The sequence below is a fragment of the Notothenia rossii genome (assembly GCF_949606895.1).
Source record: "Notothenia rossii genome assembly, chromosome: 1".
NCBI classification, from domain to species: domain Eukaryota; kingdom Metazoa; phylum Chordata; class Actinopteri; order Perciformes; family Nototheniidae; genus Notothenia; species Notothenia rossii.
This window is the reverse complement of record NC_136912.1, coordinates 12,703,209-12,720,664: the sequence shown is the minus strand read 5'-3', so window position 1 is coordinate 12,720,664 and position 17,456 is coordinate 12,703,209. Positions and strand designations below refer to the sequence as shown.

General features: G+C 39.2%; 1 protein-coding gene across 5 annotated transcripts in view; it reads left to right on the top strand.

Moving 5' to 3' along the window:
* Window positions 1–17,456, top strand: part of fam13a (family with sequence similarity 13 member A) — a 65,185-nt gene that overhangs the window by 7,151 nt on the left and 40,578 nt on the right. For all 5 annotated transcript variants that reach the window (XM_079645107.1, XM_079645110.1, XM_079645108.1 and 2 more), the window contains 5 exons: window positions 1,696–1,873; window positions 4,332–4,479; window positions 6,837–6,926; window positions 9,326–9,412; window positions 13,278–13,501. In XM_079645107.1, coding sequence (XP_079501233.1) covers window positions 1,696–1,873; window positions 4,332–4,479; window positions 6,837–6,926; window positions 9,326–9,412; window positions 13,278–13,501 — 727 coding nt within the window. The remainder of the gene's footprint in view (window positions 1–1,695; window positions 1,874–4,331; window positions 4,480–6,836; window positions 6,927–9,325; window positions 9,413–13,277; window positions 13,502–17,456) is intronic.

Sequence of the window (17,456 nt, the reverse complement as noted above, 5' to 3'; positions counted from 1 at the left end):
CCACTATCTGATAAATACACCCTCACAAGTGTATTGAATTATATCTGGTTCATGGCTCTGATGGGATGATGATCAGAGCTATCTTTAGAGGCTGAAATATTCTATTTCCACTGCAGTCACCTGCACCAGACAGGGCATACAAAGGCACTGCAGAGTAAAGTGTGTGTGTGTGTGTGTGTGTGTGTGTGTGTGTGTGTGTGTGTGTGTGTGTGTGTGTGTGTGTGTGTGTGTGTGTGTGTGTGTGTGTGTGTGTGTGTGTGTGTGTGTGTGTGTGTGTGTGTGTGTGTGTGTGTGTGTGTGTGTGTGTGTGTGTGTGTGTGTGTGTGTGTGTGTGTGTGTGTGTGTGTGTGTGTGTGTGTGTGTGTGTGTGTGTGTGTGTGTGTGTGTGTGTGTGTGTGTGTGTGTGTGTGTGTGTGTGGACTGTGATTGGCCTCATATATCTGGCAATAATCTAGGAGGCTATAAAAGTTATAAATGGAGGGATTTGGCATGTGAAGTGTCTCTGTTCACTCTCGGCTCTCCTCCATCACTGTGTTTAATCTGTTTAATGGCAGGAGAGAGCACATTTTGGCTGCAGTATTCTTTTCCTCTCATAGAGCCCCTAGATATCAACTTATTTTCCAGGGCCTGTGTCCAAATGCTGGATTAGATAATAGCTATTTGGTTCTAGACTTGGCCATAACTACTGAGTAAAAGGATTTTGGTGTACTTTGTCAAATTGATTTGGCCCCCTTGCCAGTATTTGTCAATATTAAAAACATCAAAAGTGTATGATGATAGACATATTAAGTTTCAGATTGATTAGCAATATAAAAAAATGCATACACATATATTTGTAACAATATAGTGCAACATCTCCTCAATCAAGTTAATAATGGCAGCCCTTTTTAATAAGGATAACGAGACTCAAGAGAGAATTAAAAAGTTCGAGAACATTCGCTCAAATTTGATAAAAAAAAACAATATTTAAAAAGTAATTTATCCAGTGTAATCCCAAATTATATTTCCTTGTCACAGTGTGTTGAATGTGATACTTTTTTATAAATTTCATTTATATTTTTATAAATAAATTCTGGCCAGTTGAAATAAGACCATTTTGTATTCATTCATATTTGCATTCTTTTTGTTTAAGGGTTAAAGGGTTGTTTAAATAGTTTCCAAGCCTCCCTAAAAAACACTGACGCTACCATGTACTTTACACACTTGTGCACACGTATACACACACAATCAACAGCAACAAGAGCAGTTGTGATCGCTTTAAGCCACTGCCCTCCCCTCACCAACCTGCTTTACTTTACTCAGACAGACTTACAAACATTCTCACGTAAGCAAACGCTCGTTTGCGTCACTCATTCATTCTGGATCAGAAGCCATATCCGTTTATCCAACTCTGACCCAATTATGTATCCGGGGTAATAGCATCAACATACTTTTAGGCTATTTGCTCACATAGTTATCAACACTCGAGAATACAGTATGTAATATCCATTAAAATAGTTGCTATTATTGTGCTAAAATAAATCCAGTTGGTCGTGTCATCATTCAAATCTGGGTCTTTTGATTGAAAATAACAATGTTAAAATGACTTCTTTAAGTACTGGAGCAGCTCAAATGTTTTAGTCAGAACTTTAGGTGCCTGTGAAGAATTCAGTATGATTCTCCTGACCTTTGACCCGTTTTGTTGTTTGTGTGTAGAGAGCGGTGATGATGTCTCTTGGTCAGATATGAGAGATCTGCTCCAGCAGCTTCTAGACGTTCACTACAGCCTCCTCCGATACCTCTGCCACTTCCTCACCATTGTGGAGTCCAAGCACGAAGAAAACCGCATGACCGCCCACAACCTCGCTACTGTGTTTGGACCCAGTGTCTTCCAGTGAGTTGTACCTTTTTTAAAAAATGTATTAGACGTCATCAAGCTAATAAAATAAACACACATGGGCAAATATCACCATCATTCACTAGCTAATTTTATCCTACATTTCTTTCATTTTAATTATGGCTTTTTACCTACATTGATTGATTTGAAATCCTCTTAGTGGGAACGCAACAAACTTTAACACAACATTGACATATAATCAATGATATAATAATTATATGGTGAGCATGTGAGCAAATGGTTGCCAGAAACACATCCAGCCAATACGGGCAATATTAGCGCTCATTCAGAGTCCTATTTCTGCTGACCTGATGAACTTAAGTCCAATATTCACTCTTATTTTTAGCTCTGTTTTGGTCCCTTCAAACTCCTGATGGAAATTCCTGAGTCATTACTCCCTTAATGTTGATTATCTCGTTGCTAACTGGGCCTTTAGTTGCTGCTGGGTATGTGGAGGGCGGTCAGTTTGGCATAGCGAGAACTGTGACCTTTGCAATACATGATTGTTGCAATCTTTAAATAACAGAGTTATTAGTAAGGGAGTAAGTCTGGAAAATAACAGGCATACTCCTGGATCTAAAGCTGATATCCAATCATCTCTCCCTTTTTCTGTTGAGTGAGTCAGATATTAAACATTGGTTGTATATGTCAGAGCAGTAGCATCGGTGGAATGATTTCACTCTTATAACATGCAGTACAGGAGGAGTTAATTTATGAATTTCAAGTCATGTCCAAACCACATACATTTCAGCTTTTCTGTTATTTCTTTGAAAATTGAAGACAAAACAATTGAAATGCCCACCAATATTTGGGGAACATCTACAAAGGTTAATCAAAACAAAATAAAAGCTGTAATTTCTTTCTGACTCTGTCAAAGTATTCGGCCAGCAGGTGGTGCTGTAACTTATTTAGTGTAGATAACATCATCAGCACATCAATCATCAGTCATCAGAGTAATAAACTGTGCTCGGATACTAACACAAGATGACATGCTCATAAATGTCTCATCTACATGTTTCTTTACATTGTGTAGACAGCAGTCTATAAACTATCCAGGTTCTGAAGTCTGACATTATAATAGGCAAAGGTCACATGGTCAATAACACTGATTTACTCTAGTTAATGATGTAAATTATGACATACAGTGTTTCCCACAGAATGTCCCGGCAACAAAAGCCAAAGGCCCCTTAACCTATTCGGGTGGCCCACACATCCACCCCGCCCTCAAATAAGAAGATACATGCGAGTTCATGGCTACTGTAGACAACGTTCTTGTTGCTCTGTGTTGCGTTGTTAATGAGTGAGACACACCGGAGTTCAGGATCTTTAGGGTTTATTCTCCCAAAAATATCATTTACAATTTAGGCATTTAGCAGACGCCTTATTCCAAAGCGACTTACAGGGACATTCTCCCTGGAGTAACTGAGGGCTAAGTGCCTTACTCAAGGGCACACTAGTAGTGGTGTTCCAGGCGGGATTTGAACTCGCAACCTTCCGATCATCAGCCCACCTCACTAGCCATTAGATTAGACCACCAAAAAAACAAAAACATATAATAAACAGTTGATGTTAATGTGCTTTCCACTGTTACTATGATGTTCTTGAATAAAAGATGCATCAGTGGTTTGATATGCCTCCATGCAGCTGCTGAACAAAGTACCTCTGTTCTCACTGGTCTAATTATGAAGGGCCTAGCAGGCACCGAGTTTCCTGTACATTTCATCATACAGCTTCTAATTTCCAGGAAGGTGACTAGTGGGGATCTCCCTGTAATAAACTGCTGGGTTCAGGCCAAAAAGCTGTGCATGGTAAAGAGATTAGGGCCTTACTAGTAGAAATAGAGAAGCGGTAACTGTAATTAATCCTCATCGTACTGTACAAGATGTACTCTTCATCAGAGGCTTGACTTGTGCGTGTCGAAGTCATATCATTGACCTAGAGTTAGGCCTACAGCCCAGCTGGTTTACATCTCACACAGCTGTTCAGTAGCATCAGACATCACACTCACGCGGGAGGCTGATTTCTGCTTTGTCGATCACAACTCACTGATGACCGATTTCATTTAAGCATCAAAATCACTTTAAATTACTTAGCATCAAAGTCAGTGTTTCCCCTAGGTTTACTGCTTTGGGGGGGTGCTGTCTGAGAGGGGGATATTTTATTTTTTTAAATCCTCTGGAGCAGAGAGAGGAGCTGTGGATTATTGTTAAAGTCATCGGTGTTTCTTAGGGTCAGAAAAACTAAACTTATAATGTAAGTGTTTCGTTTATTTAATAAAAGAACACATGTTCAATGTGAAAAGTGACAGTAGATAGATTAGTTACAATTTGGTGCTATAAATATGTATTATAAAAAAAGAAAAAAAAAACACCTTGAATTTCAGGGGGGGGCGCGGGGCTCCGTTTTTCACTGCCCCTGTTAAAGATTTGTTTTGTCTCTGCTCCTTCTTTCGCAGGGTTGCTCCTGGTTTCGAAGCGATGAAGGACCAAAATATCTGTAACAAGATCATGGTCAAGCTCATCCAGAACTACAGCGATTTATTTGAGACGGCCATAGACGGAGAAGGCTGCACTGAAGAACTGCCAACCCTTATTACTGTCAAGGTGCTGTAGACCCATAAGAACAACAGGTGCTCATGTTTTTATGAAACAGATCCGTGTCGGTGGTCAGCACAATGCAGTGCAGCTGGTTGGTCGGCTCACTGTCAGCCACAGGTTGTGCTCATGCTCTCTAAACAGCATGAGTTGGCCTGTGACCTCACCATCTGCCCATCCACTTGGATGAATGATCGTTTAGAAGTACAGGCTTACATAATGTCAAGTTAAAATTGATTTAACTATTGATCTTATATCTCAGCCTCCCCCACAGGTGGCTGTTTTGAGTCTCTGGTTGTTGATTTATATTTGCTGCTTGGCAAGCTGATGTCTTTATTGATTAGTCAGTTTATCCGGTCTGCTGCTTTCCTGGCAGTGTCTTGCTGCTTCCTCTGTAGCTGCCAGAGGGAAATGTGCCTGAAGGAAACAAACCAAGCATTGTTTGGCAAAACAGGCATTTTAAAGCCATTTAAGTCTAGTGATCTCAGCTTATGGTTGTGATTGTTTTATTTCTTTACATTTATTTTCCTCCCAAAATAGTAACAAATAAGGGACATTTTCTAAAACACGCAACCGTGCTGTGAAAACTGTTCATCTCCAATCATGTTTAGATAATCCAATGGAAACAAACCATTTTTAGATGCTTTATTTAGCAATACATAGTTTACTTTCAAATACAATTCTAGTGGGAAACTAATCAAGATTTTATCCACTTTATTTTTAAATGGTCACAATGGGTCAAACTAGGGAAAAGTACTTAACCTATTATATTTCCACCAATGTGGAATGAATGTTCTTGAGCTCCCTCAATCCCTTGAGAAAGATCCAGTTGACGTCAGTGACTTTGATCGTATTTACAACCCTGTAAGAAATATTTAACTCGTGAGCATTTATCCCAAAGGGACCCCATGTTAACGAGGAAAACAAAGATAAGGAAGAAAAGAAACGAAGAAAAGACACAGAATCAAAGCTTTGTGCTTTTTCTGTGACGAGCCTTAATAAATATATTAATAAAGTGTGACGTATTACATAGCTTTGGATTTATGTTGTTCAAAATAAGTAAAAACAGCAACAGTATAAGTATCTTAATACAATTATATCACAAGCAGACCCCCACAAATGTCTTTCACCACAGTCTATACCAAATGTCTTGATCTTGATGACTGTGTTATAGGCGGGGAAATGTGTCATGGACCATCGGGTGCCCATGTCTTTGACCTCTGATCTCTTATGTCAGGGTACCTCTCCCACCATTTTTAACATAACCAAACATAGTGTCGGGTTCCCATGTGACACTTGTTGCCATGCAAAATAAGACTTCTTACAAATATTTGATGAATTATGTGTTCAAATGCAACATGAGCTCAAAGAACCTAAAAGCCCTGAATCCCAGCAGTGGTTTAAAAACGTCTTTATAGTGTTATTTTGTGAGTTATAGTTTCCAGTCACAAATGCCTGTGCTGTGTTGTGAATAACTGTAAGGGCATAGCTACATGAGACCCCGCTGACCTGCGGGAAACCCTTCAGTCAGAATGAGATTGTCTTACACTCAAACACACACACGTAAACAGTCATGCATATGCACAGGCATGCACAGCCTACTTAGGCCCCTCGCCTTCTAGCCTTCCTGTTGATGCCTTTGAACGAAACACACTCATGAGCATTGGTGCTACCTTTCTCCCTTTCTTTCACAAAATGCTGATGAGCTGTAGGTGTGCATGAACCGTGTCCACTGTATATGTTTGAGAGTGCAGTTGATCAGACTGTTAACATCTATTCTGTTAAAGGTGGGGTAGGTCATTCACTTCAGAAACACTTTTTGTTATATTCCATGGAATGCTCTTAACATCCCGATAGCAATGAATATATGAAATGCTTTCACAATAAATACATACAAACATTTCATCTGTGGAAGCCGTGGCGCTGTAAAAAGCACGACCAATCATCTGAGCCGGCCCGACTAAAATAACTGGATGGCCTACCTGCCTGTCAGCCTTCCATCTTTGCACAAACATGTGCGCGTCCGTGTGTGTTGGAGGAGGGGCTCTGTAAGGAAGTCTGAAGGAAGAGGCCGATTTTTTTTCGGTTGTGTATTTTCAAATTCTAGTGCACTCGAGCTGGTTTCTCCATTCTTACCTACCCTACCTTTAAGGTTTATCAGAAAAGCAAAAGTAGAACACAAATATAAAACTATGACTCCTGTGATATTTCATAGCTACTGTATATGTTCCAACCATAAAACCTGGAAAACAAAGCTTGTTAAGCACCATCTGTTGCTCCTTTTAAAAATAAAATGTCTCTACAGTAAGAAACCCATTACAACCCTGACCGTCTTCTTTTTGTTGTTGTCTCCTCTCTGGTTAAAGGAGGTCCAAGAAACGGATGCAAGCACCCAGCCGCAGAAGTCCCCCGGCCACCTCAAAGCAAACACACCAACACCAGTTCCTAGAAAGAAGGTGTGTGGTCCGCCCAACAGTAGAACGCATGTGTGTCTGCGTTGTTGTTCACGCATTCCTTCTCCTAGCTGTTATGAAAACCTTTGTCTGCATGCGTCTGCTGTGAATTGAAGTTGTTTTGGTGTGAGGTTCCCAGATTAAACTCCCATGACCCCTTCAGACACCCAGTCACTTTAACTCCAGCCATGTGGTCTGTGTGACTTGATTAACATAACATGTCTGCGAAAACCGTTTCTGTGTGCGACTGTAGGTTTCTGTGGGCTTTAAAGGCAAGGCAAGTTTATTTATATAGCACTTTTCAACACAAGGCAATTCAAAGTGCTTTACAAAAAATGAAAGACATTAAGAAAATGGCATTTAAAATACATGGATAAAAGTTACAGTGCAGTTTAAGATATGAATAGTTCAATTAAAAGCAGCGACAAAAAGAAAAGTCTGGATTTAAAAGTAGTCTGGATTTAAAAGTAGTCAGAGTTGCAGCGGACCTGCAGGTTTCTGGGAGTTTGTTCCAGATATTTATTGATATTTAAAGATGTTGTCAGTGTCAGCTGACTTGTGCATACTGCATGCAGGGGTGATCAGGTCACTTAGAGTTCACAGATGCAACCACAACTGACATTACTGACAAATGATCATTACTCAGGGTATTATCTTTTAATTGATCAAAAGTCTGCATTCAAGAGTATTTATTTTTTGAGTTTAGTATTTGCATTTTATTTTATTATAGAAAGAAAATGTATTAAATTAATTGTTTTAGGATATATGTGACCCGCTCTATCGAAATCAGTCGGAAGTCGCAACGGCTCATTTCAAAATAATCTTGGATTTGCGTAAAAAAATAGTTTTTCGGGGTTCGGGTGTTTTGTTTGATTTTAAAGAAACAAAGTCTTGGCTTTCAGAATATGAAGCTTTTATTTCCAAAATCACACGATAAATATATTTTTCAAGTTTGTAAAGGGAAGATGACAGCTCTCACTCACACCCTGCTCTTCCACAGCGCCGCCCCCCTCCCTCCGGCTGAAATTATGAATGTAAGGCGTAGAGTAATCATAGATAACACGGCAGGGTCCGTTACAGTTTGTTTTCATCTGATTTCGAATAAACAAAGTTTTTGCTTTCAGAAAATTAAACTTGTTTCGGCAAATTCAGATGATAAATACAACTTTGAAGCTTGTGACGGCATAATTACAAGCAGAGAACGGAGTAACTTGACGTAACAACAGCCGCTAAGCGGTCCTACGACGCTGGTTATCAAGTGGATCGCTCAAGCCAGCCGTGCCCTATCTAGTTAGGTGCGCGTTCACATGAAAGGGGTGGTATTTGGAGCATTCGACCAATCACAAACATGGAGAAGCGTACTGACAGCGCAGCGTCATACTTCCTGAATGAAAAGTGAACTTTAATATTAGACATATGAAGAAGTTAAACTTTAAACATCCATGACTTAAACACTTTATCCAGGATAAAAGCAACATAGTTGCACCTGCAAGGTGAATACAGCTGGTAAAAGAAAAAGGGTTTCAATGCGTACATTAACAGGTTTATGATGTCACTGCCCCGTCTAAGACACGAGTGGATCTGACTTTAATTACATTTGACTCGAGTGTTTCGTCAACCTAATGTGTTGCTTAAAATAATACTTCTGCATACAGTATGTGACACTGTGAGTGTTGCACGGCCAGATACGGCTCAGCTGACTCAGATAAGGAAATATATGATACATTATGATGTGATATGCCGCGGACTGTACTGTTACTTTGATCCGGTTACTTATGTTCTGGCAGATATTTAAGTAAGCTTTCTTAACGCTAATTTTATAATAGTCAGATTGCTCTGAAGATGGGAGGTGATATTCTATTCATTTTCACGTTCACACAGTCAGTTGATTCTTGCCGGCCGTCTTTCCTGCAACGGCAGCTTTTCTGTATTTCCTTTCTCCTGTAATATGACTTGATCGCTTATAACTCCGCACACTGAGCTCTGATTGGTCAGCAGGCGGTGCTTTCACTGTTGAGCTCTTAGCCTGCAACCTAACCTGCTCCGGAGCAGGTTAGCCGCTCAAGTTACCATGGAGATCTAGCCTGCTAAAAAGAGAACCAGCGTCGTAGGACCGGAAACCCCGAGTTTTCCCTGAAGTTAGCCGGCTAAGTGAAAATACTGCTTCGTAGAACAGGCCTCTGGTCACATATTTATTCACGTTTTTTTTATCACACCCTCCACCAAATTACTGACTTTCATCTTGCAGTTTAGCATAAATTCATGGTTTCAATTGTCCAAAGATTGTTCAAAAGACTGTCTTAGTAAATGCATTTGTGTCAATTGAAAAACACTGTTTTAAAAATGTCCTTATGTTCTCTAAATGTCTGTATTTTGCATTTTCTCTTCATACATTCTTCCAGGCTGGACAGAAAACCCCACCACAAGAGGCAGAGCTCCTTAACAAATCCTCCACGATTCCTCCAAAGGCGCGGCAGAGGAAAAACAAGGTAGAGGAAATGAAACTCTGTTATTCATCGTGAAGCACTTTTTTTGATTGTTATTGTTTGAGGCGTTGTGTCTAATGGTTTACTACAGTCCATTTATCCGCCTTTCTAATAAATACTTCCAGCCTTCTTATCGGCTGCATTGCCTTGGTGCTGATTAGCCTGAGGTCACCTCTCAGACTGACGACTCTGATGCATGTGGCCTCGCTGCTCAGTCACATGCTTTGATTTAATTTGATAGAGGCAATCTGCTGCAGGGCAAAACAACACACTAATATGCAGTGGGAAACATGTGTTGTGGTATTATTACAGATGGACTCTGCCACAAAAGCTGCATACGATTTGATTACTATTAAGACATTTCCTGCTTGTGTACAAGTAGTCATTTAGCTTTCATTTCATTTATTAAAACAAGGATTAAAGCTATATTCAGCTAAATAAATGTTTTTAAAGTTGTTTATATCACATTTCACTTTGATGCAAAATAAGCTTGTGTATACATTCATGTTAAAACAGGTGATACAATGAGTAATTGATGTGAGGTGAGCTTCAGTTTGACAACAAAGATAAGCTTGCTGTGGTTGTTCAACATTCATATAAACAAAGATCTGATGTCATAAATGCGGTCCTCATATCGAGACCAGTGTCGGAGATAAAATAAACGCTGACTGACAGGGAGATAAGCTCAGGACTGTAAAATGCTGATAAAGGATTTCTGTTTTCCCTGGTAGTCAGTGAAAAGTCTTCTACTTTTAGCAGAGCTGGTATTTGATCTTAAGAATGTTTTGAGAAGCCTTACATTTCTCCAGCTCCTCTACGATCACTATGCTTGGAGCTGCACAGCAAAGCAGTCAGATACAAACTAACAATGATGACGGCAAATTGCCCATGAGCTTTCTTTTGGATAAGAAGAAACGGTGAGAGCCAGTGTTTCCGCTAGACCAGGGCTGAGGGGGCGTCCACCCCCAAAAGCCGGTGTCACGTCGTGTCACGTGACTTGAATTTTGAATCGAGCCGTCCCTTAAGTTATAGATACTACAGTATCTCTTTACGTATTAGTGATGGGGATTCCAGCTCTTTTTCGTGAGCCGGATCATTTGGCTCGGCTCACTAAGAAGAGCCGGCTCCCAAACGGCTCTTAATTTTACCACAGTTTACCACGGAGCCTCAGTTTTGCCGCTCGATCGGAGCATCCCTAGTCAGGACCTATGTCTTGAATGTTGTTGTGTTGAGTGTTGTTGTATTGGTTTAAGTGTTGGACCCCGGGAAGAGTAGCTTTTGTCCAGAGCAAAAGCTAATGGGGATCCTAAATAAACATAAACATTGTGACTGGGTACCAGCGAGCATCAAGGACACTAACCAGGTGCTACAGAGCCTCCTGCATTGCACTGAAGAAAACACAGGAATAAGAAGAGCGCAATTCTAGCCCATTTTTCTTCTAATCAACAATATTTGGATGATTCATGAAAGAAAAAAAAGGTTTCCACAGAAGCCCACAGTTTTCTAAACAATATTATTGAGAAATGATTTTCTTTGATGTGACTAAAGTTTATTTTCCGCTGAATCAGCATAAGCTCCCTTGGTACTGTGGTATCCTAGCAACAGAAGGTTTCAGTGAAACCCCCTGCTGGCGGCAAAGCAGTAAACCAATAAAACAATCAAGAGCAGGTTGTTTAGGAGCAATTTAAACACAATACACATTAACTCAAAGATCAAACTGCTGATTCAACTAAAAATAAAACCAACAGGCATGTGAGAATAACAATAGCGTTTACTGAAAAACGCTTGACCTCCTTAATGATTATTATCAGGTGATATTACCATAAATATTAACCTTTACAGCTGCATTTCCTGTCGCACCTCTTGTAGAAAAAAAAACACATTTTATTCTCAAGGCCGGGCTTGGCACAGATTTGGCCCTTGATGCTTTCTTATTTTAAAGATAACTACACTTGGGAGACCACATTTGAGCGATCACTACTTAAGAATCACAGCTAGAGCTAAACATTATGTTTGGTACTGTGCACCGCAAGGCAAAGGTGAAATAAGTCTATAAGTTAACGCAGTATTTATGAGCCTCAGGCTAACAAACACACCCACACACTTTAATAGGAAAGCCCTAAGCATACCTGTTGTTAGGTTTATGATGCGAACTTGTGTTTAGTTTGAACACATAGTGATGTTTATGTCCATAGATGAGCTTTGGACTCCAAAAGGCGCACAGTTATTACTGGTAGACTATAACTCATTCCTTGTTGTTGGATAAATGGCAAGGCAAGGGAGCCTATTGCGATGATAGGACCACAAACACATTTCAATCCTCATGTTGAGCAAAACTGCTTATACATACAACCAACTATTTGGAAGAGACTAGTGAAAGTATGTGTGGTGGTTGCGAGGACATGTATGGATTAGTGCAAAGACTCTCAGACACCTAAAAGAACGAGCTGTCACAAATATCTGTCGCAGATAAGTGCTCAGAGGTTCACTGACCTTTTATTGTAGCAGATTATTTATTAGTGAAAGTATCATAGTGTTTAAAAATGTTAGTTACAAATCTTTTAATGATTTGTTAATCCATTACATTTACAAACCAGGTCATATCCCCATTTGGTCTGTGAGGTGTTTTACCATCTGGCCTATTTACCGTAGCTCCCACTTGTTGTTCTGTTTGAGCTGTTTTAAATGCATATGCAGATACTGACAACCAGGGACGGAGGGCAGCAATATGGGTCAGTGGTAAACAATGAACTTACTCACAGTTTCATTTGAATCTACCGCTATTGGAAGTGTCAATGACTCAGTCCAAACAAACGAATGTATGGGCATAAAGCACAATTGGAACACCTTAACATTGACCAACGAATGACAGCACCATCTCAGAAATAGTTCATTATGTAAACACCCTTTTTTTTAACCTGGATTTAATGATAGCATGGTGACTCCTTCACTTCTCCCCTCAAGAAATTGTCTTCATTCATTTTTTAAATGTTGTCTTTCCTTTTGAGATAAGGAAAAATAAGCAGTTTTTCATTCTTTTTAAATTTCTGTCAATTAAAAATTAAGCTAAATCAATAACAAAACCGTGAGGGGCAAAATCCATACCACGTCTAGCTAAAAATATGTTCACTAAGAGCCACCCATGAAGTGCACCAATGACTACATTTAAGAACAACCCATTAGGTCCAAGCCATTAGGTCCAAGCCATTAGGTCCAACCCTAAATGGAAACGTTCTGCTGATAATTGGTGTGAAGTCAAAAAGTAGGCCTTTCAATTCAACCGACAGACGTTTATCTAGAGCAAGCCTCTTTTAGCAGTGTTTGTTTTTGACCATTATCAATACTTAGGCTTCTGGCGTCAGACCCATTTTGACTCTGTTTTTCACAGTCAGTGGGCTCTCATTAGCAGCCCTCTCCTTATATGCCAAGAGAAAGCTCTGTGACACCTTCTTTATCACTTCTAACAGGCTTCCTTGGACCAAACTCATTAGAAAAAATGCAGAATCATTTTTCTGTTATTAGATTGAGGTTCTTTTCCTACATTACTGTAGGTGGCTCACGTTTTTTATACCCACTCAGGGTCGACACGGTAAGATAAGCATCAGTCTAACCTTACAGTTTTACAAGCTAACCTCTTTTCCTCCTCTCTTTCTCGCCTCTTTTAATTGCACTCGGCTTAACCTCTTAATATCCTGGATTGCATGTTTTATGGTAACCTGAGCAAAGCCTGCACGCTTCAGTGTGTGTGTGGTTGTATGAGCTTTATTGTGCCCAAATGTTCACAGTAGTGTATTATTTACCTCTCCTGCTATCTCATATTTCCTGTCACAAGACTCGCCGGTTGTCGGCTTTTTTGTCTCTCAAATAGGTGAGGAAAGGAAAGAGTGGCGGTATGATTCAAGTCATCCCTCGGCCCATCTACTCTGCTGGGTTGCCCCATGCCAAGACCCTGTCCATACCAATCATTTTGCCCCTGACATCAGGGCTGAGAAGCCCCAGTCCTGAGCCGATGGAGACAGCGCTCCAAGACTCTGCCTCGCCACTCGGCCACCTCGATGTCAGCTCCTCAGGCAGCATGGAGGACGTCAGCAGGTCAGTCTGTAAAGAGTGTGCACAGTGTCTGAGAAAGTTACTAATTAAAACTGTTATTCTTTCTGAAAATTGATCATATTAATTTAACTGGACTTTTTTTACAACCATTTTGTTCGGAGAAAAAATTATTTGTGCTTTTTTAAATGTTAAATGTTCACAAAAAAGATTAACTTAAAAATGAAATAAATATTATGTAAAATATAGTCAGGGATATATATATATCATATCTTAAGTTGCTTTATGTGCACTTAATGCACTTTTAATTTTGAGCCAATCACGTGCCAAAATAATTTACTTTAATCTGTGACTCTTGCAGTTTTAAGATTTGTTTATGATCTTATCTGCAAGCCTGATCCTTTATGGTCGCTGTAAAATAAAACATGGTCATATAACAAAATTAATCTTCACTGCTACGAACATAACATCTAACTAGGAAACGATTTCTATTTTCGTTTTGTGACGTCTCGTTCCAATATGGAAACTATGCTGTGATTCTAGCAGTGGTAAATAGGTTATGACCACTGTTTGCACAGGTGATTTACTATCAGTCGAGGGTGAAGGTGAAGGTGAAGAACCCTCACAGCGATCGGGGATCTAAAGCCAAAGCAACGTGGCAATGTGCCACTGGTATGCAAACAAGCCTATTATAAGAAGCTGAAACTGGAGCCACTTGGTGTCGAGTGTCCTCAGTCCTGGAATAGCAAGGCTACAGCTGTGTCTGTTGTTGGGGCTCCTTCTGCTTTGACTGGGGGGTTGGACTGACATTTGCCTTGACCGCACCTGCACTGTTTGTCTGAAAAACCCTTCTTTACTATTTTTAAAAACTCTTCTCACACACTTCAAATCCATGAGATGTTGCTTCCTCTATTTATACTATTGACATAAGTGACATTAAAGGTCACCACCTTGTGAGAGAGGATACGTACTGTAGAATTTATCCCATTGGAAAAAGCTAGAAAATATGATGTGGATGTTCGATGTTGAAACACTCAGATGAGAAATTATGACTCTGGTTTGGCCTCTACTACCACCTGGGTGACACACCACTAGGGCTGTACCCGAATATCCGGATTTCCTAATATTCGGTCGTTGGCCCACTATTCGGTTTTAAATTTAGTTATTCGGATATTCGTTTTTTTTCGTTTTTAAAAAAAATTAAATGTATTGAAATCTCCAATATCAACGTAAGAGCTTGTGCCTCTTCGGGGGGTGCTAACACTTAACCATAAACGTTATCGTTTACTTTCTCCGTCTTTATATGTAGATATTACTTTTCTCCTTTAATCTCCGCTCCTTTTGTCCGTCACGTTGTTTCCATAGCAACATCAACTGTCAACAGCGCTAACTCTCCTTTAAAATAAAAGCATGTCCATACAAAATAGGAAGCCAAGCCAAATTACACTTAAGACATATACAACTGCGACGAAAGTAACAAACACAATGTCCTTTTCAATTTCAAAGAACATAAATTGGGTTATTTACATTAACAAATAACTATAATACAACGATACTGTAGAATAACGAAATGAATGCCTTGAATAAACTGAAATACACGCGTTGAAGCGGGAGGCTCGACCCACCCCCCCACCCCCCCCTATGCACGCCGAATATTCGCTGCTGATTACTAATGAATATCCGGAGCCCGAAAATGTTTATTCGGGACAGCCCTACACACCACTGACCTTTAGTATCACATTAACCAGAGTTTAAAACCGTCCGTGTCAGAACCAGATCCATTAACACATCACGGTATCACTCACACAGTGGTTAGCTCTCATATTTGTGGACTGAATTTAAAGCTCACTTCACCCACTTATAAAAACTGGAAAAAAATAGGGATTGTGAAAAAAAAGAATATTATTTGAAAATGTTTAGGGCAAGTAATAATTACTTTTGTCATCCCATCCAATTCAAATAGTATGTTGACACATTTTCACAAGCAATCAAAAAAGTCCAATACTTTTAAAGTAATTTTCTTCTTGCTCTTCATCTCTAAAGGAATTAACATTATTCCATGGTTGACCTCAATTTTTTTTTTTAAATCAATAGCATCTTAATGGCAAAGATTATGCTGTCTTCACGAAGTAGCAAATATTATACTTCAAAGGTGCCAACAGCTTTCATCACCACGTAAGGAAACCAATAAATCTCCCGATGGATTTCCCCCGCACCCTGAAATCCCCCTCGTCAGGTCGCATTGGGTGACCGATGTACAGACAGCGTGACAGGGGACCCACCGAAATGCGTCAGAACTTTGTGGCAGGGCTGCTGGATTATGGCAAAAATCATAATCTCGATTATTTGGGTCAATAACTGATATCACGATTATTAAAAACGATTTACTTTGAAAACTTAAATGTATTTTTATGTTTTTAACAGTTGATTACCATGAACTGTAAGTATAATTCAACTGAAAAAACCCCAAAAATATTAAAAAAAATAATAATTAAAAGAAATAATAAATTAAAAATTAAAAAATCATTTTATTTCGATTATGTTGTTTTCATAATCGTTGCTAGCCAAAATTAGAGATGTCCCGATCCGATCACGTGATCGGGGATCGGAGCCGATCACGTGATTTTCAAAAGATCGGAATCGGGACGAAAAAAATCGGGGATCGGGATTTTTTTTTTTTTTTATAAATACTTTTTTTTTTTTTTGTATTCAATGTTACAAAACAAAAATGACCATGTTCAAGTCTTAAAGTCATCCCAAGGCCTTAGTTTTGGTTTCAAATTACACAACATCATGTATGTGTTGCTTCTTTGGGGCTTGTTTTCATAGACCTATTTCTCTCAAATCTAATCTAACAGTGTCTAATTGTAGCAGTAAGCTAACGAGTACTGATAAGCTTTATTTTTGTTTTGATCCAATGCTGCACAACTGAACTGATCCAATGCTGCTGTGAAAAAAAGAAGCTATATCCATGTTGGATAAAATATCCAATTTAAATAAAAAAAATAACCTTAAGGGACAACTTGAATGCTTTTTTTCTTTTTTTTCTCTAAATGCATTGCATAAAGATCGGATCGGGAAAAATCGGTATCGGCAAATTGTCAAAATCAAATGATCGGAATCGGATCGGGAGTAAAAAAAGGTGATCGGGACATCCCTAGCCAAAATAGTAATTGCGATTAAAATACGATTAATTTAGCAGCCCTACTTTGTGGTATTTACTAACAAACACCTGCAGTTACAAAATAATTAAAGTAATTAACCAAATGCAATGCAGGAATACTTACTACTAGTGTTTGAAAAATCCACGACATTGGATCTTTTAAAAGTTCAAAGGTAAATCCTATATTTGAACAGAGTAAGAAATACATAACGTTTACCAATTTGTATTGAAAATGTTTAAATCGCAAATAGATGTGATTTTGACACATACTATAGAACCGTAGAGAATATATGATAATTTTCCATTAGAGGATTCATCTGTGTTTTCATATCTGTTGATCCTCCTGTGTCTACTTGTCAGCTTGCTCTCACTTTCCATCGGTATGTGTCAGACAAATCTGTGTCAGCAGCACACAGCCGCTCAGCCACCTGGCCTCAGCTGAATCGAACACATCCAGAAAGACAAAATGTAGAAACTGCTTTTTAGATTTGAATTTAAATGCTCATCAGTGTTAGATATGTAATATGAAATCAAGAATTGAGAACATATGTTCACACCTTGTAGGTTGTAGAGAAGAAGGGAATTAAAAATACATCTGATGACATGTGTGATTTGCTCTCTTCTTTCTAAGAATTACTCCTGTCCCGGAGCGTCGGCACATTTAGTACCAGCTGGGAATCTAATCTTCATTCTAGAGGGATTCTAATTTGTAGATCTTCCTGTGTTCACGTTTTGAGATGCTGTACTGTATCAGAGTAGGTTTTTTTACATCTGATCTCATTTACATATTTTGTACCCAGAGTTTCCACAATATTTTTTTTTTGCCGGTCAACATGT